At 41.4% G+C, this 27,448-nt stretch overlaps 1 protein-coding gene across 1 annotated transcript in view; it reads left to right on the plus strand.

The window, feature by feature from the left end:
- The first annotated feature begins 8,291 nt into the window (after positions 1-8,291).
- Positions 8,292-27,448, plus strand: part of SMAP2 (small ArfGAP2) — a 46,083-nt gene continuing 26,926 nt past the window's right edge. The window contains exon 1 of the mRNA XM_065883591.1: positions 8,292-8,394. Within this exon, the coding sequence (XP_065739663.1) occupies positions 8,292-8,394 (103 nt within the window). The remainder of the gene's footprint in view (positions 8,395-27,448) is intronic.

Raw genomic sequence — 27,448 nt, forward strand, 5'->3', positions numbered from 1 at the left:
GAATTTGTCCATTTCTTCCAGGTTGTCCATTTTATTGGCATAGAGTTGCTTGCAGTAGTCTCTTATGATGCTTTGTATTTCTGTGGTGTCCATTGTAACTTCTCCTTTTTCATTTCTCATTTTACTGATTTGAGTCCTCTCCCTCTTTTTCTTGATGAGTCTGGCTAATGGTTTATCAGTTTTGTTTACCTTCTCAAAGAACCAGCTTTTAGTTCTAGTCATCTTTGCTATTGTTTATTTTGTTTCTAATTTCATTTCTTTCTGCTCTGATCATTATGATTTTTTTCCTTCTATTAACTTTGGGTTTTGTTTGTTCTTCTTTCTCTAGTTCCTTTTGGTGTAAGGCTAGATTGTTTATTTGAGGTTTTTCTTGTTTCTTGAGGTAGGCTTGTATTGCCAAAAACTTCCCTCTCAGAACTGCTTTTGCTGCATCCCATAAGTTTTGGATCATTGTGTTTCCATTGTAATTTGTCTCTAGGTATCTTTTTATTTCCTCTTTGATTTCTTCAGTGATCTCTTGGTTATTTAGTAATGTATTGTTTAGTGTCCATGTGTTTGTGCTTTTTGCTGTTTTTTCCCTGTAATTGATTTCTAATCTCATAGCATTGTGGTTGGAAAAGATGCTTGATATGATTTCAATTTTCTTAAATTTACCAAGGCTTGATTTGTGACCCAAGCTGTGATCTATCCTGGAGAATGTTCCATGTGCACTTGAGAAGAAAGTGTAATCTGCTGTTTTTGGATGGAATGTCTTATAAATATCAATTAAATCTATCTGGTCTATCGTGTCATTTAAAGCTTGTGTTTCCTTATTAATTTTCTGTCTGAATGATTTGTCCATTGGTATAAGTGAGGTGTTGAAGTCCTCCATTATTATTGTGTTACTGTCGATTTCCTGTTTTTTTTTTTTGAGGTACGTGGGCCTCTCACTGTTGTGGCCTCTCCCGTTGTGGAGCACAGGCTCCAGACACGCAGGCTTAGAGGCCATGGCTCACAGGCCCAGCCGCTCCGTGGCATGTGGTATCTTCCCGGACCAGGGCACGAACCCGTGTCCCCTGCATCGGCAGGCAGACTTTCAACCACTGCACCACCAGGGAAGCCCAATTTCCTGTTTTATAGCTGTTAGCAGATGCCTTATGTACTGAGGTGCTCCTATGCTGGGTGTGTATATATTTATAATTGTTATATCTTCTTCTTGGATTGATCCCTTGATCATTATCTAGTGTCCTTCCTTGCCTCTTGTAACAGTATTTTAAAGTCTATTTTATCTGATATGAGTATTGCTACTCCAGCTTTCTTAGATTTCTATTTGCATGGAGTATCTTTTTCCATCCCCTCACTTTCAGTCTGTATGTGTCCCTAGGTCTGAAGTGGGTCTCTTGTAGACAGTATATATATGGGTCTTGTTTTTGTATCCATTCAGCGAGCCTGTGTCTTTTGGTTGGAGCATTTAATCCATTCATGTTTAAGGTAATTATCAATATGTATGTTCCTATTATCATTTTCTTAATTGTTATGGGTTTGTTTTTGTAGGTCTTTTTCTTCTCTGTGTTTCCCACTTAGAGAAGTTCCTTTAGCATTTGTTGTAGAGCTGGTTTGGTGGTGCTGAATTCTCTTAGCTTTTGCTTGTCTGTAAAGCTTTTGATTTCTCCATCGAATCTGAATGAGATCCTTCCCGGGTAGAGTAATCTTGGTTGTAGGTTCTTCCTTTTCATCACTTTAGGTATATCGTGCCACTCCCTTCTGGCTTGTAGAATTTCTGCCGAGAAATCAGCTGTTACCCTTATGGGAATTCCCTTGTATGTTATTTGTTGTTTTTACCTTGTTGCTTTCAATAATTTTTCTTTGTCTTTAATTTTTGTCAGTTTGATTACCATGTGTCTCTGCATGTTCCTCCTTGAGTTTATCCTGCCTGGGACTCTCTGAACTTCCTGGACTTGGGTGGCTATTTCCTTTCCCATGTTAGGGAAGTTTTCAACTATAATCCCTTCAAATATTTTCTCGGGTCCTTTCTCTCTTCTCTTTCTGGGACCCCTATAATGCGAATGTTGTTGCATTTAGTTGTCCCAGAGGTCTCTTAGGCTGTCTTCATTTCTTTTCATTCTTTTTTCTTTATTCTGTTCCACAGCACTGAATTCCACCCTTCTGTCTTCCAGGTCACTTATCCGTTCTTCTGCCTCAGTTATTCTGCTATTGATTCCTTCTAGTGTATTTTTCATGTCAGTTATTGTATTGTTCATCTCTGTTTGTTTGTTCTTTAATTCTTCTAGGTCTTTGTTAAATATTTCTGGCATCTTCTTGATCTTTGCCTCCATTCTTTTTCTGAGGTCCTGTATCATCTTTAGTTGTTTTTCTGGGGTTTTATCCTGTTCCTTCATCTGGTACAAAGTTCTCTCCTTTTCATTTTGTCTATCTCTTTGTGAGTGTGGTTTTCCTTCCACAGGCTGCAGAATTGTAGCTCTTCTTGCTTCTGCTGTCTGCCCTCTGGTGGATCTGGGCTGGCAACTCCTTTTCCTTGGGATTTTGGAGGCAATTTCCATTGTTCCCTGTCAGAGTTGCTGTTGAGAACTCTGTGCCATCCTGATTCTTGATCCTTTTTATGTGACTTGTTTTTCCTTTCTGGAAACTTATGATCTTCTCTTTGCCCCAGTGTTCTGCTATTTGGTGAGGGGTAAGTTTCTGTTATTATACAACAGGGTCCACAGAGTAGGCCAGGCCAGGTATACTTGCTGGATCCCTCCTAGGCCTTGAAAATGCAAGAAATATGAATATCTGTGCCCACTCCCCTGCATCATTACATAGTTGCAATGCAACTGCTCACATGTGATGTCTGGTCACCGTTATGCACCTGCAGGCAACATAGCATGATTGTAGTGATGGTGAGTTAGGCTGGGATTCAGACACTGCTAGTACAGACAACTCTGCCTCCCCTCCCAGATTCGTACTGGTTGATAGTCATGGGAGGTTTTATTGTGAAACTAAGAGAGAGAAGGGAGAACAGAGATGTTTAGTAGCGGTAGGGAGCTCAAGTTGTCTTGAGGAAAATGGTGAGTTTATATGGCATTGAAGTCTGTTCCCCTCAGACTCTTCAGGTCCCTGGGCAATGGGCCTGAGTCCTTAGGTTAGAGGGAGAGGTTCAAACCCAGCTAAGCTGCCTTTAAGGAAGACTTTGTGAGGACTTCCCTGGTGGTGCAGTGGTTAAGAATCCACCTGCCAATGCAGGGAACGTGGGTTCAAGCCCTGGTCCAGGAAGATCCCACATGCTGCGGAGCAACTAAGGCCGTGTGCCACAACTACTGATCCCGCACTCTAGAGCCCACAATCCACAACTACTGAGCCTGCATGCTGCAACTACCGAAGCCCGCGAGCCTAGAGCCTGTGCTCTGCAACAAAAGAAGCCACCGCAGTGAGAAGCCTGTGCACCGCAACAAAGAGTAGCCCCAGCTCGCTGCAACTAGAGAAAGCCCGCGTGCAGCAACGAAGACCCAATGCAGCCAAACATAAATAAATAAATAAATTTTAAAAAAAGAAAAGAAAGACTTCGTGAGACTGCACACCAGTCATATGGGGCCCAGATGACAATGTGTGACAAAGCTGGGGAGAGGCCATCCTCTCTGTCCTTGCAAGGAACCACCACTGATCACCTGGAGTCCTGAGAAATGCTATGGACAGCAAGAAATAGTGCTGTTGACAGAGACACAGCTTTCTCACAGTGCGCTCCATCAGCAATGGAAAATCGAGGCTCTTCCTAGAGTCTCAGGTTGTGGAAATAGACAAATGGGAAATGGAGCAGGAGAGGAGGGGCGTGTAGCTCAGCCTCAGAGCTCAAAGAGTTGGCTTCTGGAGCAGATATACATTTGCAAGGCAGTGGATCTGCAATCCACTGCAAGGCAGGGGAAGCTTTTAAGTAATCACAAGTTCTCTACACTGAGAAAAAAAATTGAGAGTTGGCTGAAGAGAGTTATTGAATAGACTATGAGTTCACTTGAGACCCTTAGTTCATTTACATGTGACAAATAGTACAGAGCTAGCAATAAAATGGAGAACCTAATTATCCAGCTTTTATTTTCAATTTTTATTTTACATTGGAGTATAGTTGATTTACAATGTTGTGTTAGTTTCAGGTGTACAGAAAAGTGATTTCATTTTACATATACATATATCTATTTTTTTTCAGATTCTTTTCCCATATAGGTTATTATAAAGTATTGAGTAGAGTTCCCTGTGCTGTACTGTGGGTCCTTTTGGTAATCTCAGCTTTCTTGATGAAAGTCATTTTATTGAGTATTACCCTGAATTGGTAAAGTGTCTGACCAGTGGATTAGAAACTGCTTTACTTCAATATGTGACTCAGAAGATGTGATCTCTTAGCAAGAAGATATACTAATGATATTCTCCCATAGCAACAGTCCCAAAATATTCACCATACCATTTTTTTGGTAGTATTCTGGGCATTTTACCACAGTGACTATTCTAATATAACAGTTTAAAAACAAGTTTCTATTTTGTACTTTTATTTATGTGAGTTGGGGTTTCAAAATATTCTGATACAAAGATCAAGAAGAGAAATCACCTGGCAGTTGAGTATATGTGGTGTCAGGTCTCTTCAATTCATCCCAATTTTCTGAATTCCATAGGTATAATGCAACCAAACTGTATCCAGTAGCCACTGAGACAGAGAGGGAACTCTTCTCTCTGGCAGTAGCTAATGTGAAATAGTTTTATGACAAGATAACACAGTCAGATTATGGAATAGAGGGAACATTTTTGCAAGAATTGTCAAGGAAAAATTCAAGACTTCAAAAACAAATATATGTCCTTGGGGAGAGGAGAAGTTTGCTTTGGCCATATTCTCAGACCCTGGGATATGTATTCACTTTCCTCTGCTTTTTTTTTTTTGCCACGCCACCTAGGATCTTAGTTCCCCGATCAGGGATCGAACCCATGCACCACCCTGCAATGGAAGCATGGAGTCCTAACCACTGGACCGCCAGGGAATTCTCTCCTCTGTTATTATTAATAATAATAATAACAATAATAATAATAGCAGCTAATACTTGATGTATCAGTTGGGATAGGCTCCGTTATGCCTGGGGGTAAACAAAATTCAGTGGCTTAACACAAAGAAAGCTAATTTCTTGCTCATGCTACCTATCCTTTATGGGTTGGCAGCGGGCTCTCACTTATTAGCTACTCAGGAATTTAGGATAATAGAGCAACCACTGTTATGGACTGAATGTTTAAGTCCATAATTCCCCAAATTCATATGTTGAGATCCTGCCCCCTAACGTGATTGTATTAGGAAGTTCTGCCTTTGGAAATTGATTAGGTCATAAGGGTGGAGTCCTCATGAATGGGATTAGTGCCTTTATGAAGGGACCCCAGAGAGCTCTATAGCCCCTTCCACCACGTGAAGACACAGTGCTAAGTCCCCTGCTGTGAACCAGGAAGCGGGCTCTCACAGAATCTTTTGGTGCCTTGATCTTGTACTTCCCAGTCTCCAGAACTGTGAGAAATAAATTTCTGTTCATAAGCCACCCAGTCTATGGTATTCTGTTATGGTACTAAGACAACCACCATCTCGAACGTTGATGGTTTCCATGCCAGAGGGAAAAAGAATCTGAGAAGTCTCAAAGCAGTAAATAAATGCTTCAGGCATGCAGTGACACATATTCTTTCTGCTCAAACTCATTGGCCACATCCAACCTTAAGAGGGCCATGAAATAAAACCCTACCATGCACCCAGAAGGCAGAAAGCCAGAGATACTTAGTGAAGAGCATTAATTGTCTATCGCTTACTGAGTGCCAAGAGCTATTCTAAATATATTACAGGCATTACCTCAGTTCAGCTTCACAAAAATCCTATGAAATAGGTGGATTTAATATCATTATCATACACATTTTACACAGAGAGGTTAAGTTACATGATAAAAGTCATACAGATAGTAAGTGGTAAAGCTCTTTTAAAGCTTTAAAAGATTTAAATCCAGTCATTCTGGTCCCATAGTCTGTGTGCTTAACCACCAGACTAGGCAATCTCTCTCTAGATGGGAAATTTTGAGAAGGATTGTCATAGATCATGGAGAGCCACTAAAGGGTTTTTAATCAGGAGAGCTAGTCAACCAGATTTGCCATTTAGAAAGCTCTCTCCGAAGAGTGGGGTGAAGGATCAAATTAACTAAGGTTAGACTATAAGGCAAGAAGGCTATTTGCATAGTGCAAGGATGAAGATGAGGAGAATTTGAACAAAGGCACAATGATCACAATTAACTGGGTAATCTTGAGCCTTTCTTTCATCAACTTGAGACTCTGTTTCATCATTTTTTGAAAACTGATTATGTTAATACCTATCCTGATGGGGTTTTCTGAGGATTATAATATATAACATAAGCAAAAACTCTGATAGTACTAAGGCTCTTGAATCATAGAGATCTAGATTAAAAACCCCAGCTCTACTACTCCCTAGATGAAGGAGTTTATTTTTCTAACTCTCAGTTTGCTCATTTGTAAAATATGTGTTAAAATAAGAAAATTTAAGTAAGTTAAAGTAAGAAAAATTATTATAAATGGGATATAGGTTGAGAAAATTAGCTTAGGAGGAAGGCAGAATTCCTTCTAGAGAAAGAACTGAGAGTTTGTTTAGGAAAAATACCTTAATGAACTTTTCTGTTTATGAAAGTCAAATCTCCTCAGGCATGGCTTAGAAGGAAAGAGCTTTAGACAGAGAATCAAATTGTTTTGATTGATAAAGTAATAGAAAATTTTAGGTTTTCTCTGATGAAAGTTTTCAGGGCATCCTGATGTTTTGGGGAAAGTAAAGAGATGGAGGAGAGTTTGCCTAGAGATAAGATAACTCTGAGCATCTGGTCTTACCAGCTTCCCTGATCCATCCTTCCCATAGCAGCAGTGACCTTTTAAAACCACTAATTGAATCATGTTGTTCCCCTTCCCCCCAGGACAGTGTCTGATACTTAGAAGTTTCTCAGTAACAATCTGCTAAACGAATGAATGAATGGAATGAGTGAACAAAAACATTTGCCAGATGGCAGGTGGGTCCCTAAAGAAAAGGACAGCCATTGAGAAATTCTGTACTTACTACACTCTGCAGTGAGGGTGGCTTTGGACAATGGTGTTTAATAATCATTTTAAAGTAGTTACCTCTTCTTTTACTGTAATTACCCCTCCTCTCCACCCCACCTCCCCAAATAACCTTCAGTAAAGGTCTGCTGCACGAAACTGCACTATTTGGGGAGGACTGAGGAGTGAAACAAGAAAGTGTCTAGGGACCAGGCAAAACAATGCCCAAAGATGTCAGTAATCACAAGAGGAGACCTAATGAACAGGGGGACCAGGAATTCAGCAGGAGCATGCATTCCAAGTGAGAGGTAACCAGAATCCTCTGAAAAGCTGGGGAGGTTGTGATGTCCTCTTATCCTGGGTTAGGAGGTTGGGCCCTTCTATTTGGCTGTTGAAGGAAAGAATAAGCTGGAGGACTTTGGAGTATTCACAACCACCACGTTACGTAAGGATGGTAAATATTTAACTCGTAGAGAGGTTTTGGGATTATATTGGGCTAATGCATATAAGGCGCTTAGCACAGCGCCTGGCACATAGTAAGAGCTCAGCTAATGTTAATTGTTGTTTCCCTTCGCTTGCCTCTACTCTCTCCACTCGCTTTCCTCCGGCTCCATTCATTCTTTTCCAAGGACATGCAGGGGGTGGGCCCACTTCCCCTCCGCCCCACCCAAGCTCCGCCCCTCACTTCTGCCCCGATTGGTTCCTGAGAGGCGGAGCGGAGGGAAGAGCCCAGTCCGAAGCGGTGGGGGCGGGGCGCATGCGCGGGCTGGGAGGGGTGGAGGAGGAGAGGAAGAGCTGCCGGAAGTAGGCGGCAGAGGTGGTGGCAGGGCTGGCAGCAGCTGCCAGGGAAACCGAGGCGCGGGACGCACGGCTCACAGACAGGCAGGCCTGGGAGTCATCTCTGCGCCCGGCACGCAGGAGGCCTGAGCGCCCCCCTTGCCTGGGCTGAGGGTCCCTGCCTGGTCCGGCAGCCTCGTCGGGACCCGGGTCTTTCCCTAAGCCCGCCAGGGGGCGCCGCGCTGAGGGGCTGCAGAGTGGGGGGCGGGCGCGGCTGACCCGAGAAGGGGTGCCGGGCCGGGCGGTGGGAGAGGGCTCTTCCCCGCTCAGGAGGTGCCCCTGGGCGGGGGACCAGGAGTCCTCACCTCTGGACTGAGGCAGGGGTTTCTGGGGGCGAGGAGGGTGCGTCGCCCTCTGCCCCCGCCGGCACCCTGGCCATGACGGGCAAATCGGTGAAGGACGTGGATCGGTACCAGGCGGTCCTAGCCAACCTGCTGCTGGAGGAGGATAACAAGTTTTGTGCGGACTGCCAGTCTAAAGGTAGCGCATCCCTCCTGGCGGGCGAGGGGTCCAGCCTCCGGGCGGCGCGGGGGAGGCGGCCTGTGTGGTGAGGGGGCGGTCTCTGGAGCTTAGGTGGCCCGGATCATCTAAATGGTAACGCGTGCTACCGTTGCTGATGAGGCTGCTAGGTGTTCTGCGGCGCCGGGATTGGTGTGGGGAGAGATTGGGAGGGCGAGTGTGTGTGGTTGGGGGGTGGGGCGGTGGTGGTGTGGGTGGAAGTGGCGTGGTGTGTGCAGGTGAGAATGTCTGTATTTCAGGGCTCTGAATGAGTTCTGGGCCGACTGTCAGTCCAGAGACAGCCCAGAGCTCGCAGCCTTCCGCTTGCAAAGCTGGGGGCGAACTGCGGTGGTGCGCGCGAGGGTGGGGGTGGGGGCGGGGAGAAGCGAGATGACGGGGAGGAAAACTGCTTAAATGATTTTTAAAGGTGGTGAGCGTCGCTGCCTGCTATTTGGTTAGCAGTTCCATCTGTCATTTTACAGCCTTGCTGAGATCTGACAGAGCGCTTAGGTGGCTTTCCTCTTTCTGGATGTGTGGAGGGGGGAACTGCCTTATGCAGTGACACAGTGCGGACTTCTAGACAGCCTAGCCCTGGCTTGTGGAGTGTGTTGGAGGCCTGATGTGTGTGTGGTGGCAGAAACTAGCAGACTGTCTGTAGTGCAGGATTGGTTTAATCAGTGCGGAGGAGGAAGCAAGGGATACATCGAATTTGTTGCTTTCATGGCCATCACCCTTCTAAAGATGAAATATGACCATTGTAGATTGGCAGAGCCATTTAGTCTTTGTTTTCTGTGCCCTCAAAGATTCATGATTTGATACAATTACAGATCAGTATGCTACGAAAGCTTGGTTATTAGTGAAATATTTGCACTCGAAATTGATAGATTATAAATATTTTGTTTCCTTATTTTCTTTCTGAATTCTTTGGAATATAAATTGGAGAAGTTGGGAAAATTCTTTTTGGTTTGGGTAGAAAGGGATATATTTTGGGAGCTATTGTTAATTTACTTTTGTTCATAATGCAGTGAATTTGCCTGGATTGTTTGCCATATAGCATGTTGGGCGTATAGTACATAACAAAGGTTCAAATGTATTTATATTTATCAATATTGAGAAAGGAAGTATATGCTTGATTGACGCTTTCACTTAATTACCTTTTATTTTAGAGAAGTAAGGTTTTGTTTTTGTTTTTTGTTTTTAATTTTGGCTGCGTTGGGTCTTCATTGCTGCACACGGGCTTTTCTCCGGTTGCGGCAAGCTGGGGCTACTCTTCGTTGCGGTGCGCGGGCTTCTCATTGTGGTGGCTTCTCTTGCTGGGAGCACGTTCTCTAGGCACGTGAGCTTCAGTAGTTGTGGCACACGGGCTCAGCAGTTGTGGCTCGCGGGCTCTAGAGCGCAGCCTCAGTAGTTGAGGTGCACAGGCTTAGTTGCTCCATGGCATGTGGGATCTTCCCAGACCAGGGCTCGAACCCGTGTTGCCTGCATTGACAGGCGGATTCTTAACCACTGCGCCACCAGCGAAGTCCGAGAAGTAAGGTTGTTTAAGGAGAACAGGAGACAGAAACTTTAATTTGGACACCTCGTATTATATTTTAGTACCCTTTACCAGTGGATAAATGGCATTTGCCATTAGGAAAGCAGGTCCCCAGACTTCTCTCCTGAATTTTTGCATTGGCAATAATTCATTTTAAAAAGTACTTTAGAATCAATTTACGTTGAGTAAGTTAATTTCTTATAGTTGACTCTTGTGAGATCTTGTGCTAGATCTATTGGAAGATTCGGTTTAAAATTTAAGAGTCTATCTCTTGGTTTTACTCAAATTCCCTTGTGTCCTCAGTTGACAGATCTTGAGTCACAGTGAAGCAACCCACTGGAGTGAGCATGGCTACATTTGGGGAGTCAGATGCCATTCTGATGATTAGTACCACCCCCATCCCCTATTTTGCATACCACTCTTATACTTACTCATATTCCTATAAAACATAACATATGGAAGAGAGGTTGATTCATCACTTCTTCCTCCAAATTTTCCGTTGCTCTTTATCAACAGAATTACTGGGGATCAGGTAATAAAACATTAGTCAATTCATTCTTAATGAGAGCTAGTAACTGCTGGTTTGTAAACTTTATTAACTGCTCTTGATAGTAGAATTCTGGTTTCTGAAACAATTTCTTTTCACAAATTAGCTTTACATTTTGGCTTGGTGGCTTCAGTGACTCGGCCATTGTATTAAAAAGGAGATGACAATGTGTCAGTCAGTCATCTTTCAGTTAAGACATTTGTTGTGGCCTCAGTTTATCCAGTTTGTGAATTAACTAGCCCCTTCCACTCTTTGAACTCCTTTTACTCATTTTCCCTCTCCTTTTTCCTGATTTTAGTTGTTGTAATCATCATGTGGACAAATGTCAGACCATGGAAGGAAGAGACACTTGCATCTGTAGATTAAGTTAGCTGTTAAGCTCTGGTAAAAATAAATAATAATAATACACTTAGTGGGAGGAGGAATTTTAAAGCTGTAAGCTAAAATGAGGTTTGTACTTGAGTATTTATCTGTAGGTCTCATGTCCTTTCTTCCTTAGAAAACTGACAGCTTAATTGTATAGGACCTGGTGAGTGACTGCTTGCTAATCCATTAATATAAAATCAGATGATGTAGCCCTGAACTGCAGACCTTTGAGCAGGTATTTTTGTAATGTTCCAAAATAACTCTGGCAATAAATCTTTTTTTAAAAAATCTTAAACTGATTTAAGAATGATATTATCTTTAGATATGTAATTTGAACATCAGAATAGAGAATAAACATGTGTTCTCTTTATATAGTACAAGTTTTGTTGGTCCTGGGGTTTTTTAACTCTCTTGAGTGTAAGACTCACCAGTTTCCGGTACCTCTAAGGCACTGAAATAATTTCTGTGTGGGAACGGAGGCTGCTTTGGTATTGCCTTTAAAAAAATGCTGTGACTTGCTTTAGGCTGAAAGATGTGGTTTCATCACCCAAAACCCTTAAGTTATTGTGACCTTTAGGGTAAAATTTTAGACTGACTTAAGTTGTGGAAGAACAGAGGACAAACATACTGGAAATTTCAGATATGTTAATGGTTAATTCCATCTAGTTGAGGCCAGGTCCCATTTTTGGATAGACCCTTGGTGGGGTTATACTGGTCTAAGGTTTAGTCTTTAGCTCTGCAGTTGCATATTTTATCAGTGTGCCTGGAATAACCCCTAATCAACCTCGTCAAAGACTGGTTTAGGACTTCCCTGGTGGCACAGTGGTTAAGAATCTGCCTGCCAATGCAGGGGACACGGGTTTGAGCCCTGGTCCAGGAAGATCCCACATGCCGCGGAACAACAAAAGACTTGTTTAAACTGGACACTATCTTATTTACGATGAAAGGATCTACCTTTCTGATGACCTGAATACTTGTATACACTGTTGGGACACTCCTTTCTCAGTATCAAGGTTAGTGAAAAATTGAGAGCTGTTTAATGAGCAAAGAATTAGAATGGAAGAAGTTTGATGGTCTTGAGGAATACTTACTTCTAACTGTGAAATACCACATGGAATTCTGGAGTCTGACAAAAACTTTGTAATACCTTTTTACTTCTCTGTTCTTCTGCTACATCCCATTTCTGAAATGTTTCACTTTGAATCACCTAACCGTTGCCTTTGTTCCAACTCCCATTATGTATTCTTAAATTTCAATTCACTCTTTGCAAAACCACTTTCATGTGGTTCAAAATTCAAAAAGTTCAAAAGGGAATATGTACAGTGAAAAGTTGTGTTCCTGTCCCTGATCCCTTAGCCACCATTTTCCAGTGCTTCTGCAAGTTACCACTGTTAGTAATTTCTTATGTGACTTTTAAGAGATAGTATATGCATGGACAAAAAAACTACATTTAAATATATTTCTTTTCAGTGTTTTTATGCAAATAGTAGCATGTTGCCCACAGTTCATGGCACCTGGCATTTTTCAGTCCACAGTATAACGTGGAGGGCATGGAGGTTCCCTCTCCATGCACATTAAAGAGCGTCCCCATTCTTTCAGGGTATTAAGTTGAAAGATATGCGTAAGTGATTTGGAAACAGTTACTCTCATTGAAGTCATCTTAGAAAGTGTCCTAGGCCCATCCATAGCACAGGTAGGCTCACCTTTCAGGTGGCAAAGAATCAGAGCTGTAGACTTTTGATGTTGGAACATACAGTTAAACTCCATTACTCTGATTATTTTAGCTTTGTGACCTTCAGCACACTACCTTTCTCAGTTTAATTTTCCTCATTTGAAAAATAAAAATGCGTCGTAAACTAAAGTGTTACACAAACGTAGGCATTATTTATTATTACCATTGCTGAACTTGTTTATTTTATCTTGATTTTATTCATTTCACTTTCAGACTTTATTCCCTTAAATACTCTAGTTACTGGAAGCCACAGTTAGAATGACTCACTGAATAACTCACCAAATAAAAAACCACCGAGTTTTTAAGCCAAAACCATTTCCTATAGGACTTTATGGTATCCTTGAGGATGTCTGGATGTTTCCTGACTCTTCAAAGCGGTATGAAAGGTTAGACCAGGGAATCTTTCTGTAGACATTTTTTTTTTAATATTAGTCCCAAATTTTAACTCTGGTAAATTAATCTCTAGCTTTGCTTTACTTTTGTTTTCTGTCAATAGCTAAATCATTGCTTGTTAAATATCATTCCTTAGAAATGAACATTCCTATCAATTTTTAATTATTTTAGCTGTATCTGTGGCACCTCTTAAGAGATTTTTTTTAATTGCATCAGATCTGGACAACAGAAGGAATTTTCCTTCCATCTCTGGTTGTTAAATACCCTTCTCCAGCCAAAATCAAATAACTTTCTGGCTTTTTACCTTAACTCTGACGGTTGTAGTCAGGTTGACACAGTTTTACTGAAAGTAATTTATAAAAGTCCCCATTAGGTTGTCTTTTTTTTTCCCATTTGAAACATGAATTATTTTATTTACATTACTCTTTAGTTCAACAAATTTTAACAATATTTAAAAATTATCTAAATTCATAAAAGTAGTTCATAAATTTCAACATTTAATTATTATGTACATACTAGGTTGTCTTTTAATATTAACTTGTTAAACCTGTTCCCTGGGAGATACTTTCCTATTCGTTCTCCTTGCCATTATCCAGTGGCAGTGGGATAGATAGTACAAAATGCCTTATCTTTTAAGAACTCTTTGCAAGCCTGAGAGTACAATCCCACACTATATATATTCATTCAGAAAATAGTTCTTAAGCACCTGCTTTGTGCCAGACACTGTACCAAGACATGTAGATTAAAAGATAGGGCCTTTGGTTTCAAGGATTTTATAGTCTAATGGGCAAGCAGATGTGTAAGCAGATACATGATGTAATGTAGTAATTATCATTGTAGGATTGTGTACAGGGAGAGATGAAAGCATTGAAGACAGCAAGAAAGTCTGCCTAGGAAGTCATGGCTCAGAGAGACGAGTAGGCTATGTCTTGAATGATAAGCATGACTTTGTCAGGTGAATTTAGGGCATTCCAGGCAGAGGAAGCAGAATGTGCAGTAGCCAAGATGTGCTGTACCGTGTGTGTGTGTGTGAGATTATTTAGTATATTCTCACTACATGTTGGGGATTGGCAAGGGATAAGGTAGGCAGAGACTCATAAGGTTAAAATTCTAGCTCTGTAGTTGACTTGCTGTATGGCATTGAGATTACGAATATGCTTTAGACTCCCTGTTGTGTAAGAAGCCCCTAGTATTGGAAGCCCACCTGCTACTCAAATGGAATTATAAATATTGCAAACATGAAATGTTCTCTAACTGCTGAGTAGTAAGGAAGGTCTGAGTATTGTGCCCACTAGATCTCCATGGAAGTGTACCCTCATGAGTACATTAAACTATCTTAGAGAAGTCTAGTGAAATGTCAGCAGTAGATGTCGTGCCATTTCTGGAGTTGATGACGTTGAATTTTGGGGCTGAGCACGCTCTCATACTCAAGCAGTCTAAGAGTGTTGAATGTTTGAGTGTGCCCTTGGTTGTTCAGTGCTTAGGATGTGTAAACAGGCAGTCGCAGCCACATCTCTCAGTATACCTTTCAACAAATCTATTGCTTTTAAATAAATCAGGAAATTTCCTTCTTTCTGCATTTTTCATCTGATGTCATTATGGTATGTAGGTGGCAGCTTTCTTGGGCACAGCTGTCTATATTACTGTTCACCACATGAGTCATTGTCGGTTTCTGTTCTGCCTGAAAATTCCATCTTGGAAATAATGTCATGCAGCTGGAGACCACAACACGTTACTCATTATGAACATTGCAGCTGGCTTTGTATGTTATGTTGAAAGCTACCTGTGCCATAAGGAAGAGATAAAGTGACTTATTAAGTGGACTCAGACTCAATTCCTCCAAATGATATCCCCTGTGAAAAAGACGCCCAACAAGAATCTGCATAAAACACAAATGTGTTTTACATTCTAAGCATACAGTGCCTAACTTTTGTCATTGTGTCTGCGTAAATCCTTACCACAGTTATACTTCTGTCTGAGCCAGTGGCCAGTTTAAGTAGATACTAACTTTGAAGAAGTTCTGTGTTGGCTCCTGGAGTGTGACAGTTCAGCATACCACACTGAAAAGGTAGGAACCAAGTCTATGTAGAGTAGAGCCCCTTAAAGTTAATTCACTTTTACCAAATTCCTCTATTGTTAAAGAAATATTCCTCTGCTAGTTAACTTCTTAAAATTGTAACTTGCTACAGTTAACACATCCACTAGAATGTAAGCTCCATGAGGGCAGGGGGTTTGTGCCTGTTTTGTTCACTATAGTATTCCTGGCACCTAGAACAATGGTTGGCACAGGTCAGGCTCTCAGTAAGTATTTGTTTGAACAGTATAAATCCTTTGTTTCTTATTAGAAGAAGTCCTTTATGAGTTATCTGAATGTTTGTGTAATTCTTAGGAAATCTAAGTTTTAAAATATATTTTAAAGGTAGGGACCCTTCAGAGAAACAGAAAGCACTGTAGGTAGTACAAGCAGAGGGAATTTAATATGGAATAGTTTCCATAGGTGATACAAGAGCCAAGAAGGTCAATGGGGTGGTGAGACAACCCAGAGATTGGCAACACCTGGGAGCTCCCAGGCCCCTAAGGAAATTAGAAGGTGCTGGTGTCACCAAAGGCTAGAAGCCTGAGCCATCTGCTGTGAGCTAGAAGCCTGGAAAGAAGAGCTGTCTGGTGGCAGCTGGAACTCGGACCAAGTAAGATAGAGAGCATTACCCTGGCTTCCCTCCTTCTCCTGCCTTTCCTCGTCAGTGCCTCCCATTGGTGGAACTTACTCATAAATCAGTTGGCAAGGGAGCCTGGGAGATGTAGTTCCCTGTGATAGTGTAGAGCAAGGGGAGGATCCAAGCTGAGACAGGCAAAGGCACAAAGGCACTTAAATCTCCAAGATGTAATTCTTTCTCCTTGTAAGTAAACAGTTATTTTGGACAAGCAATAAGAAGGGTTTTCAGGCAGATAACCTCTTGTGCTTCAAAAGGATCTAGGATCTTAACTGTTGCCAGAACAGTAATTAGTCCTGGGAAGTAATGTAACTTTGTATAGTCGTGTAACAAGTAATGTAAGTTTTATATAGGCATTGCCTATATAATTAGGATGTGCGGATTCTGTGGAATCTGTATTTGACTTTTGGTCTCCACCAGGACAATTTATCGTTTGGTTACTCAGAAAATAAGTTCCCACCCTGTTAATTCTGGGAAGCCTTAAGCATGATGTGTATGCACTGAGCTTGTCCCATCTACAACTAAAAGCTTTGAGTAACAAAGTAACACTTAAGATGTACAAAGAGAGTTTTGAGGATTGCAGCCTTAAAACCTGGTACAGATTAGACTTTCCTTGATAGTTAAGGAAGTTTTCCTTGTGCCACGTATTTTTTTAAATAGTTTGATCTGTTTGCCCGTGCCGCCCGCCCCCTGATTCAGTCCGGTTACCACTGGGTGAGAGAGGTAAGATCACTGGACATACTATCTTCTATACTGAACCTGAAAAATAAAAAGTATTTTGTCTTATTTGGAAGGTTGCTGCTGCTCCATTTAAAGACAAAGCTTCTCAAGTATGGCTACTAGTTTTCTCCTTGATTATAAAGTGTTTAATGAGTTACGTGATACAAGTTTAGCACTTTCTAGAAGTGCTTTTTTTGTCAATCAGGTCACCTGCCTTTGGGCGCCTGCCACGTTAATGGAATTGGTGGAACTAGGCCAACAAGGGTTTTCAGTGGAGTGTGAGTATGTTTGCTTTAGGCTGTTATTTTCCACAGAAGCTATGGATAAGGAACCTTCATTGAGTAAAGTTACCAATGGTAAAAAAAAAAAAAAAAAAAAAAAAAAATTGCATAGGTTTCATTCTTTTTCTGTTTTCTCCAAAAATTAATTTCCTCTTAGCAGGTACTCCTATAATTCGCAGATGTGATTGAAATGTAATTTGGTATTGTAAAAAGCGTATCAGCCTGCTTCCCAGAGTACCAGTTGTTCCCATGCAGTCCATTTTACCTTAAGAGGTACATCTATGCGTTTTTGAAGCCTCATGTTTAACAATTACAGTATTTCACTACTTTTGACTTCACTATTTGACTTTTCCATTTTCCAAACTTTCTCCTTCCCTACCCCACTCTTCTGGATCCTATATTTCCCCACAGGCTTTGTGGATGCTGGTCCATTGATGGCTGAACTGCAGGTCCCTTCCCAGTGAAAAACCCCAGAGATGAGCCAAATCTGCCTTCATCTGTGGCCATCCATCAGTGTAAGGTTGCCCTGGAGGTTGTCTTCAGTTTGTCCACCACTCCCCTTGACCCCCATGCTCCCTCCTGTGTGGCTGAAACGCCCTGGAATCCCACCTTTGTAACATATTGCTGGGATTTTATTATTGCTGCTCGTTTTCATTTTCAAGTAACGTTAAGTAGTTTTCTGACCATTTTTGTTGACTGTAGCCCTCTTTTTCCCATTTGTATATTTCCTACGGGTATTCTGGTTTGATTTTTACATACCTGTAGGATATGGTTTATTTAGAAAGTACTGGACTTCATAAGCCCACTTGGAAAATGCTCTGTTGATCCTTATTTAATTTCAAGTCAAAACTTTCAAAAAGAAATGTCTTAATCGGAAACAATGAGAACTGGATCCCTCAGGCTTCATGTCATTTCTCCTCACCCAAAAAACAAATGTGTAACTTACTCATTTTATCATGTGTTGAAAATAGTAGAGCAAATACAGGAGGAAGAGAGACCTACTGTCAGCTGTAGCTGATAAGCCTGTCCCAGCACAGAGATGTGAAAAAATAGAGCACCTTTTCTTTTCCTCTATTGCAAATAGCCATACTGTCTTTCACAGCAGTTGCTAGTGATGGGAAGACCATAAATCCCCATGCCTCTATCTCAGAGCTTATACCTTTAGATGTGAGTTTACATGTTAATCCTACAATGTTACTTCCTGAAGTGCACACGGAGTAAATTTTAACTTCTTCCTCTTTTCTTGTCTTAGTGTGAGTCCCCTCTGTGTGTGTGTGTGTATTTAGAAATGAGATCTCTAGTGTTTCAAGCCTTGAGTTAAAAACTTTGTCTTAATATTGTTTAGACGGTTTTTGTTCTAATGCCTTCAAAAAATAATTTCGTACAGAATTTTCCATGTGAACTGGTAATATCATATGCTGGTGAGGGAAGGGGCATTGGTGTCTTTTCTTGTTGATACTTTACCACTTGGGTTATAACTGACCCAAGCCCTCTGATGAGAAATAGGAAGGAAACTCCCTGTTCTTATCATGATGCTTGTGTTCAAAATAGCTGGCAACAACGGACCTAATGGAAACCAGTTTGTGTGACGGCTGATTTGAAAAAGAAAGAAAGAAAAGATTCAGGCTCTTCTGCTGTGCTGAAAGCATTTTTATTGAAATAATAGCTGTAAGGACTGGGGACTTTGTCTCTCTGAAGGTAGATGTGAGGGGTTGGGTTGGAGGAACTGTTTCAGACCGAGGAGAATTTTGAGCAAAGGTCTTTCGTAGAGTGTGAGTGCTATTATTAACGTTACTAGCTTTTATGTGAGAGAAAGGAAGCATCATTAAATACAACATTGGAATCAGGAAGATTCCAAATCACCTCCTCTGAGCATTCTGACTTGGTTTTGAGCCTAGTCTGTGAATAGGCACCAGGCACAAGTGACTCAAATCAAGGGCAGAGTAAAAATAAGGCTCAGTTTCATTAGACTTGTTATGCATATAAGGGGAAAAAAGGGACTTCCTTGGCGGTCCAGTGGTTAAGACTCCTCGCTTCCACTGCAGGGGGTGGGGGTTTGATCCCCAGTCGTGGAACTAAGATCCCACATGCTGGATGACCAAAAAGAAAAAAAAAAAAATTTGTTACCATAGGAACAGACTCCCAGACCAGTTGTGCTTATTAGCTAAACATCATTAAATGCTTTTCTTTAAAGAACAAAAACTTTATTTTTTCTCATTATGAAAGTTATTCATATTTGTGATGAAAATCATTGGAAAGTATGAAAAAGTATGATGCAGAAGGTATTTCATATAATCCTTATCACCCATTTTTTATTTCAGCTTATACTATTATAATTTTGTATCATTATTGTTTTGCTTAACATTTATCATAAGCATTTTTCATGACATTAAAAACATTTAAATGCCTTTATTGTATTCCATTGTTTGAATATATCATTGCTTAACTCTTGCCCAATTGTTGGACCCTTGGGTCTTAATTTTTCAGTGTTATAAGATAATGAGACATTGTGAATTTTTGTGTTGCTGTGAGACTAATGGGTTATTTATGTGTTCAGAGTTGAGTAGTTATGTGGGCCCTCTAATTTTAAGGAGTTGTCAGGGAGTCCTCTGGGTTGAGCCCATGTAGGGATGGCCTTGCCGTGGGGGCAGTTCATTTTGAACTGCCTCATGGCAGTGGACATTTGAGACAAGGAGCACAGAGAGCTGGGGAGAATCCAGGCTTGACCGTAAGGAACAGATGTATGGGACGTGATCACAGCAAGATGGGCCAAGATATATTCTTATATCTCACGTGCAATTTCCACGTTATATACTTGGTATGTGGAAATACTGTTGGGCCGTTGATCAGCATCTTATGTTGTTCGTACAGGCCTCCTTCACTTAAACTCAGTCCACTGAGAAGGAGGATTAGAAGCCCCACATTGGTGGAAAGGGGAATAAGAGCCACTGTGTTTTGTTTTTGTTTTACAAAGCTTTCCTTAGACTGTGAATTCCATGAGGAGAGGGACTGAGTCCCGTGTTTTCCTGTTAGCTAAAGCACAGCATCGGGTACATAGTGTCTGTGTCTCCGTCGTGAACGCTATTTAGTTATGCGTGTTCAGATCATAATCTTGTTTAGTTTTTTGAAAGTCACCCTCGTACTCTTAACTCAGATATTTGAAGCTCTGTGACGTTGCAGGAAGCCGAGCAGGTGAATCTCAAGGTTGCTCTGTGGCAGTTGCTTCTGGGCACCATCTCTTTTGTGTGCTCTGGCATCTGTACCACCTTGAAAGCTGGAGCCAGTCGCAGAGCTGGTATTCTGCCCTTTCCGCAGGAGGTTCCCCACCATTTTAGGGGAAATGGAGCAGGGAGTGTAAAACGGGAGGCTGAAATAGCAGTCCTTTAGCCTTTTTGTGGGCTGGGAGTAAATATTTAGACACTGTCCTCAGCTGCTGTAGAGATTAATCATAACCTTGCAACACTTTTAGAAGCTCCCCTTGTTCCTGCTGAAACAGGTTTGTCTAATTTGAAGAACCTTGCTTTGGCTCTTTCGAAGCCGCGATTTTTTTTCCCCAAGAGACCTGCTCTGAGTTCCTCTGCGTAATGTCCCCTTTGCAGGAACTTTCTATCCACACGGCTGGCATCTTTGCGCCGCCCACTTGCACCATACCTTCCGACCCGTACCTCATTATACCCAATTCTGAAACACCTGGCTTTTGAAACATAGTGAATATCTTCTTTTGAAAGGGCAAATCTCCACTTTTTGCTCTGCTCCCTTAAGCCAGGGCTGTTTTGATGATTAACATTCTGCGTGTCCCTGGACTAACCATCTGTATTTTGGTCCCAGAATTCATTTCTATTCTGCTCTTTCTATAGAGATGAAAGTTCTCTAGCTTTTGGATACGGTTGTGATTCAGTTAAACTCTCGCTGGTTTTCCACCTGTTTGCCATTGGTTGGGGCTCCTCTGATGTGTTGGGAAAGCTGCACACCGTCGTGGAAGGAAGAAGTTCACACGTCTGTGGTCTTGTACAAGAGTTCATTTGCTGACTCGGAAGGTTTTGTGTAAAGCCTCTCTCTGCCTGTGTGAAAAGCACGAGCTCCCCTTCAAACAAGTGAAAAATGAGTTCTGCCTGGCTTCTTGTTCTTCGCTCTCCTCCACTCCTGGGCTTCCTCTGAGGAAGAGGAACGTGGCTGGGAAGGGGTGTGGATGAGCCTTCACACACAAGCTCAGGCCTTGGGCTTTCCAGCAGCAGAGAATGTGTGTGGGAGAAGAGAAAAGAACCCCTGAAGAATAGGATATCAATTTAGGGACTATTTTTGAGCATCTACTATGTATAACACACATTTGGGGTGTAGAAAGATGATTCTCATTCCAGTCCAGCTGATGATTTCTTCTATGAACTTGGGTAAATGACTTGACCTCCCCGGGCCTTAGATTCTCCAGCTGTGCTTGGAATAGATAATCCTTAAGGTTCTTTCCAGTTTTGGAATTCTGTATCAGAATGTTCATCTCTCTGTTACAGAACAAGAGAAACAGCTTTTCCACAGGATTGGCATATTCTTATATCTCACACGCTTCAAACTAAGTGGCTTCAAGATGGTTTCTCAGCACTATTGATGTTTCGGATACTTCTTTGTTGAGAGGTTGTCCTGTATAGGAGGTAAAGCAGCATCCTTGGCCTCACCTACTAGATGCCAGTAGCACCCCAACTTTCTGCCAGTTGTGACAACTTAAAATGTCTCCAGACATTGACATTGCCACTTGGGGGGAAAATTCCTTCAGTTGAGAAGCACAGCTCTAAAGAAAGAAGAGGGGTACTGTTTGAATGTGGCTATTTTTAGTATCTATTTTCATATTGGTTCTCTGCTGCTTATTACTTGTCCTGGGGTTGGAGGATGAAGAGCAATCTCATTGGTCAAGAGCTCTATCACCTTTCTTTGGTAGCTTCTTCTAAAGATATGCCTCCCCTCAGTGGGCAGGCTTACTTTGCATCTTCAGTATTTTTTTCAGAATATGAGAAGCTATTGGTTGTTGCAAAGAGGAAGCTAAGGCTTTAACGGGAAGTAACTTAAAAAACATAAAGAACTAAATGTCCCCAGGGAGTGAAGACAATAACTTCTAGCGAATTGAGTTAAACATCTGTTTCCTGAAGTGAGGTCATGGTGATAAGAAATTAGTTTAATTATAATGTCAAGTTTTGAAATGTCAGGTCCACCTGGCCGACTTTGAAATAATTGCCCAGCTGTTAGCTCAGCAATCCATCTCTACACACCTCCAACCCCCAGCCTGATGAAAGCCATTGAGGTAGTGATTGAAATGTTCTAGCTCTCTTATAAGATCTGGGTTTTATCCTTATGCTTTTGCTACAAAATGTTGGTTTTATTTTATTTAAAAAAATTTTTAACCATTTTTTTGAAGTATAGTTAGTTTACAACACTGTGTTAGTTTCAGGTGTACAGCAAACTGATTCAGTTATATATATATATATATTCTTTTTCAGATTCTTTTCCATTATAGGTTATTAAAAGATATTGAATATAGTTCCCTGTGCTATACAGTAGGTCCTTGTTGTTTATCTATCTTATATATAGTAGTGTGTATATGTTAATCCCAGAGTCCTAATTTATCTCTCCCCCACCCCCAAAATGTTCTTTTTAGGTTGAATTACTTTACATTGTCCCCAGTGTCATCTTTTTCTTTTTTTTTTTTTCTTTTTTTTTTTGTCATCTTTTTCTCATCTCTTTTCAATCCACATTCTGGACTGGGTTGGGTGCAGAATGATGCTCTTTGCTGATTGGGGTAGAGTGTGTTCTATGAGCATCCTTGCTGGGATGCTCTGGGATCCCAGAGCCATGACTGAGACACTTGAGCCTGTGTCAGTCTCTATCCCTCAGTCCTGGCAGGCTCCGTGTTCTATTCCAGCTGAGCCTTTGCCGGAGTAATTGGCCACATGGAGCCTTCAAGCCAAACAATTGTTTGTACTGAGATAGTCTCACTGTTTGGCTCCTAATGAAATAATCTCCTTCCTGCCCCCAGTGAAAGCAGCTATTTTTTATTTCCTCCCTCCCCTTTTCAGAGAAGCCATGCCTCAGCTACCACTCTTCTCGCTTATTCATGAATGCTTTAAGCAGGGTCTTTGTGCAGAGGAAATTAGCTAGAGCCAAAATATCCGAGCTAACCAGGATACAAGGAACATTAAGGACACCCTTCCTCCTAATTTTCTATGTAGGACATTTAAATCACCTTTGTGTGGTTTTCTGAGTAATAAGGGATTCAAACCTCAAGTCCACATAAGAAAAATACTCATTCTAGGTTTTTAAAAAGTATGCTAACTTAGGCAGTTGTTACCTAAAGGAGCTCACAAAATAAAAACAAATATAAAACCCAGCGACAGAACAAGCATAGCTGAGTGCCACCGGAGAATGACACAGTGCTGTGAGAGTCAGAAGAGGAAGGAAAAAAGGCTTGATGGAGACAGCAAGATTTTCACAAAATAAGGTTTTGCAGATGGAAGTAATAGCCCACGTAGAGCTATTTGTGAGCAATATTAAGTTGATCCAGAAAGTATAAGTAGTCCAGTTTTCCTTATTTGTCAAACCTGTGAACCTCCAAAACATGAATTCAGGAAAGAGAATCCACAGGTAGAGACAGAAAGTGTCCTGCTTCTCTTTCCCTCTTTGGGTGCTTCTTCTGGATTATCGATTGCTTTCATTATATTGCTGCCTCTGCTCTAAAGCTCTGGCTCGTATATAGACACAGATCACTTCCTTTGATTCTTTTCCCTTAGCCCTGTTAACACCATTCAGAACTTTGAGTACAAAGAGGGAACAAAAAAGGGAACTTATCACAAAATATATGAAACTAAAAAACAGCCACCCTTTTCTTTGAAGGTTTAACTTCTGATCCTACCTCACTTGGCTTGTTCCCAGTCCCTGTTCTGTTTCAGAATCCTGAGGTCACGTGCCTTAGCTTCACAGGACCAGTGTAGATTCTTATTTACCTTGCTTGATTTTTTTTTTTTTTTTTTTTTCAGCACCAGGTCCTCCTCCATGTGAAAGGTACTGTCTAAGGACCCACCACCAGCAATTTTCTCTCTAGAGAAGTTGACCCAGAGGATAAAGCCAAACTAGCCTTCTTGTGCTGCTGCACACTTAGGGCTCTTTTACTCATTTCTCAGTGGATAGGCATCCAGGCCTCTTCCTAAGGTTACTGGCATAATCAGAGACCTCATCCTCCAGGCTGAACTCAGCATTCTCCAGAAAGAGAGGGGCTTCCCACTTGGAGCCCCAGCACTGTGTACCACAACTTTCATACTGGTCTCTCATGGGAGCATTTATTTGACAAGAGCTATGAACATACTGGTTTTTTTTAGAAGGGATAACTTTTATTTTGACTTCATAAAAATTTAAAACATTTAAACAGCAAAGCATTTGCTAAACAAAATAACAGAGGTTAAAGAGAAATTTAAAAACAAGAAACAAAAAATTGCAAAATGTCAATTCCCCTAATCTATGCATTTAGGACTAAACCAATAAGAATAGTACTGAGATTAGCTGGGGATGTTGTTATTTAGTTTTTGTTTATTTTTACATTGTTTTAAAAACCAATCAAAATTTGTAGGGATAAATATTGTTACATTTATAGATTTTTAATAACAGCTTGTTGCATTTCCTGTATTGTTTCAAATGCCTCCACCTGGTCACATCAAACCTCAGTTGATGCTTTAAGTAATAGAGGGTCTTTTATTGCAGCCAAAGTATAGCAGGTATGCTGTCTAGTTCTAGAGAGTCCAATGAAGTGGAAATAATATATTCTTAAGCATTATATTAAACCCTATCTTAGGAATTATAGTAAAAGCAAATGTAGCATCAATTGAATAACAGCCATTAACCAAAGAGAGAAATCAAGAGGACGTTTAAAGACAGAAAACATTAGGCAGATGTCCTACTATGCTTGTGGATATTTAGGAGGTGGCTGCTCTGTAATTAAACCTGGACATGACCCTGGGTCCCTCAGCCCTCATGGTTTGACCTCCTCCTTCCCTGGGAACTTGATGAAGGAGAGGGATTCCCTGACCCTCTCGGGCCTCTGCTTGCTGAATAGCAGGGCAGAGGAGCCCCTGGGGGAAAGCTGGAATTTAAACCCTGCTTTGGCCAATTTTGTCTCCTGTGACCATTTCTTTTCTTAGCTTGTTGAGCTTTCTCTCAGTCAACAGAGATGCCAGCCAACTTTGTTGAGGGTTTTTTCTCATGGGACATGATCCGTCTTTGATAGAAGGAAATGTTTCTTTCCAATTCTCTCTCTAGGTCTTTGGCCAGCTTTCTGTAGGAGTTGCACTTGGGGAGTACACTGCTGATATTTTCTTACACTTTGGGAAGTTTCTTCTTTACTTCTAAGCAGTAAATTCCCTCCTTGATTAACTTTGTGCGAAGTTTCATTATATGTTCTTGATGTAGTTCAGTCACTATTTGAAGTTTCAGCTGAAGCTTTTGAATTTCACTTTCAAGCTGTGAATATTCAAATTGCAAAGAGGGTTGCTCAGTTTGGAAATTTCTCATTTGACTTGTAAGCTCCTTTTCATTTGATTGTCTTCAATAATTTTTTAAAATTAATTTATTTTTGGCTGCTTTGGGTCTTCATTGCTGCGCCTGGGCTTTCTCTAGTTGCAGTGAGCGGGCTTCTCATTGCGGTGGCTTCTCTTGTTGTGGAGCACGGGCTCTAGGTGCTCGGCTGCAGTAGTTGTGGCATGCGGGCTTCAGTAGTTGTGGCTCACGGGCTCTAGAGTGCAGGCTCAGTAGTTGTGGCACACGGGCTTAGTTGCTCCGCGGCACGTGGGATCTTCCTGGACCAGGGTGCGAACCCGTGTTCCCTGCGTTGGCAGGCGGATTTTTAACCACTGTGCCACCAGGGAAGCCCATCTTCACATAATTTTTAAAATGTTCCTTGTTTTTCTCCTTCGAGCCTTCTTAAGGAAACATTTAAGTAACAGCATGGATGAGTTTCTTTGAATCTACTTCTGACTCATAGTCTAGGTGGTCTCCATTTTCTGATCCATTCTTTTTGTCTAATCCCAAATTGCCATGATCCACATAATCTCTAAAGAGAGCAGGTAAATTTGTCCTCTCCAGCACAGTTTTTGTCATAGATCTTTTTAGCTGGCTCTTTTTATGATTTACAACCTATTTCACCCGTGTAGTTGAGTTTTCAAGCTTTTTTTTCTTCACTTCCCACACTCTTTGCCCCCATCCTGCAGCTTCTCGGGAAAGGAATCCTAGGCTTTCCTGAAAATGAGTGTTTTCAACCATACCATCCATTTTTTCCCTCTGAAGTTGTTCTGCATTCTTCTGAGGCGCTTTTAGGGTGTTTTGGCACCAGTCACTAAGGGTTGGAGAGAGTTTGACATATCTTTGAGTAACCATGTATGTCCTTGAAGGCAAGCCACCATCCCTCCATGAAATGAAAGTTTAGGGGCTCACTTCTAGTTATTTTTCAAGAAAATCTACTGTGTTCTCAAGTAAAGAGGTGGACATGTTTAGATTATTACGTTTTGCCATACTCAAGGTTTGTAACATCAGAGGACTGGCCTCTGCTGCAGGCATCAGCTTGTGTAATCAGTCTAACCTTCTCACTGACTTTATGAGATTCTTCAACCCGGGCAGAAGATGTTTTGGCTAGCTCTTTCCCCCTCTTTAAAATATATCAGCTCTCTACTATGAAAACAATCATAGCATCACATACCAGAACCTCCCAGGGAAACCCCAAGAGACTTGGGCCTCAGGCTTTTAGAGAGCACCGCCAGCAGTACTGCACAGCTGCTGCTCCAGGACTGGCTGGAAAGACACCTCTGTGGCAGTCGGAGGCCCTCTGTGTAGAATCAGGGACTCACCTTATCCGGGAGTCCCTCAGTCTGCCTCTTGTCCCCAAATCAGAGAAAGGCCTCTGGGTGTCTGTGGGTGAGAGTCACCCTCTCAGATTTCTCTGTGTGGCTGGAACCTAGCAGCTGGCAGCTACACACATCGTTTTAGAGGAAGTGATGTCTTTGTTGGTATATAGAAGTAAGAAGAGGAATAACAAGAATTGATTCTAGAAAGGCCCAGATCATGGAAGAATTTAAGCCACACTTAGTTTGGAGTTCAGTTGACAGTGGGGGTCTAAATTACACGTCTTCGAATGGGGCAGTGACATCATCAGCACATACCTTGGCAGAATGTCCTTTTCAGAGGCAAAAAAAAAGTTCAAACTAGGACCTGGTCCTTTCCCTTCTGAAGTATTCTGGGAAATAGAGTTGAGTAATAAAGATACAGGTTGTTTGATTTGGTAGTCTTTATTACCAGAAACATCACCTAAGTATACATTAGTTACTGTCCACTGCTGGGATAGCCAGAAAGGAAGAGATAGAGCCTAACCTGCAATAAACCTTTACCTTCCAATAATAAATAAGGCAAATAAGATTGATGTGGAGCTAAATTTACTAAAAGTTAATTGCCCTTCCTTCAGTCTTTTCAGAGTAGTTAATTAATTTTAGAGATACAGTTATTATCTTTTAGCCCATAGCTTTGTGGCTAGCAGGGGTCAGGTAAATACCATGAGATATGTACAAGCATGTTACTGGACTAATTCAGAGCAAGTACCGGTTTTCCTAGGATTTAAAGGAAATCAATAGCCAGTGTATAGAGAAGCTAAGAAAGCTGCTGCACCTAGCAGTAGACATGTGCCTTGTTCTAGCGCTGGCCCTTTGGCTGTTTTATTGTTTTAGTTTTATTACTTTG

The sequence above is a fragment of the Phocoena phocoena genome, chromosome 1, assembly GCF_963924675.1.
Source record: "Phocoena phocoena chromosome 1, mPhoPho1.1, whole genome shotgun sequence".
NCBI classification, from domain to species: Eukaryota; Metazoa; Chordata; class Mammalia; order Artiodactyla; family Phocoenidae; genus Phocoena; species Phocoena phocoena.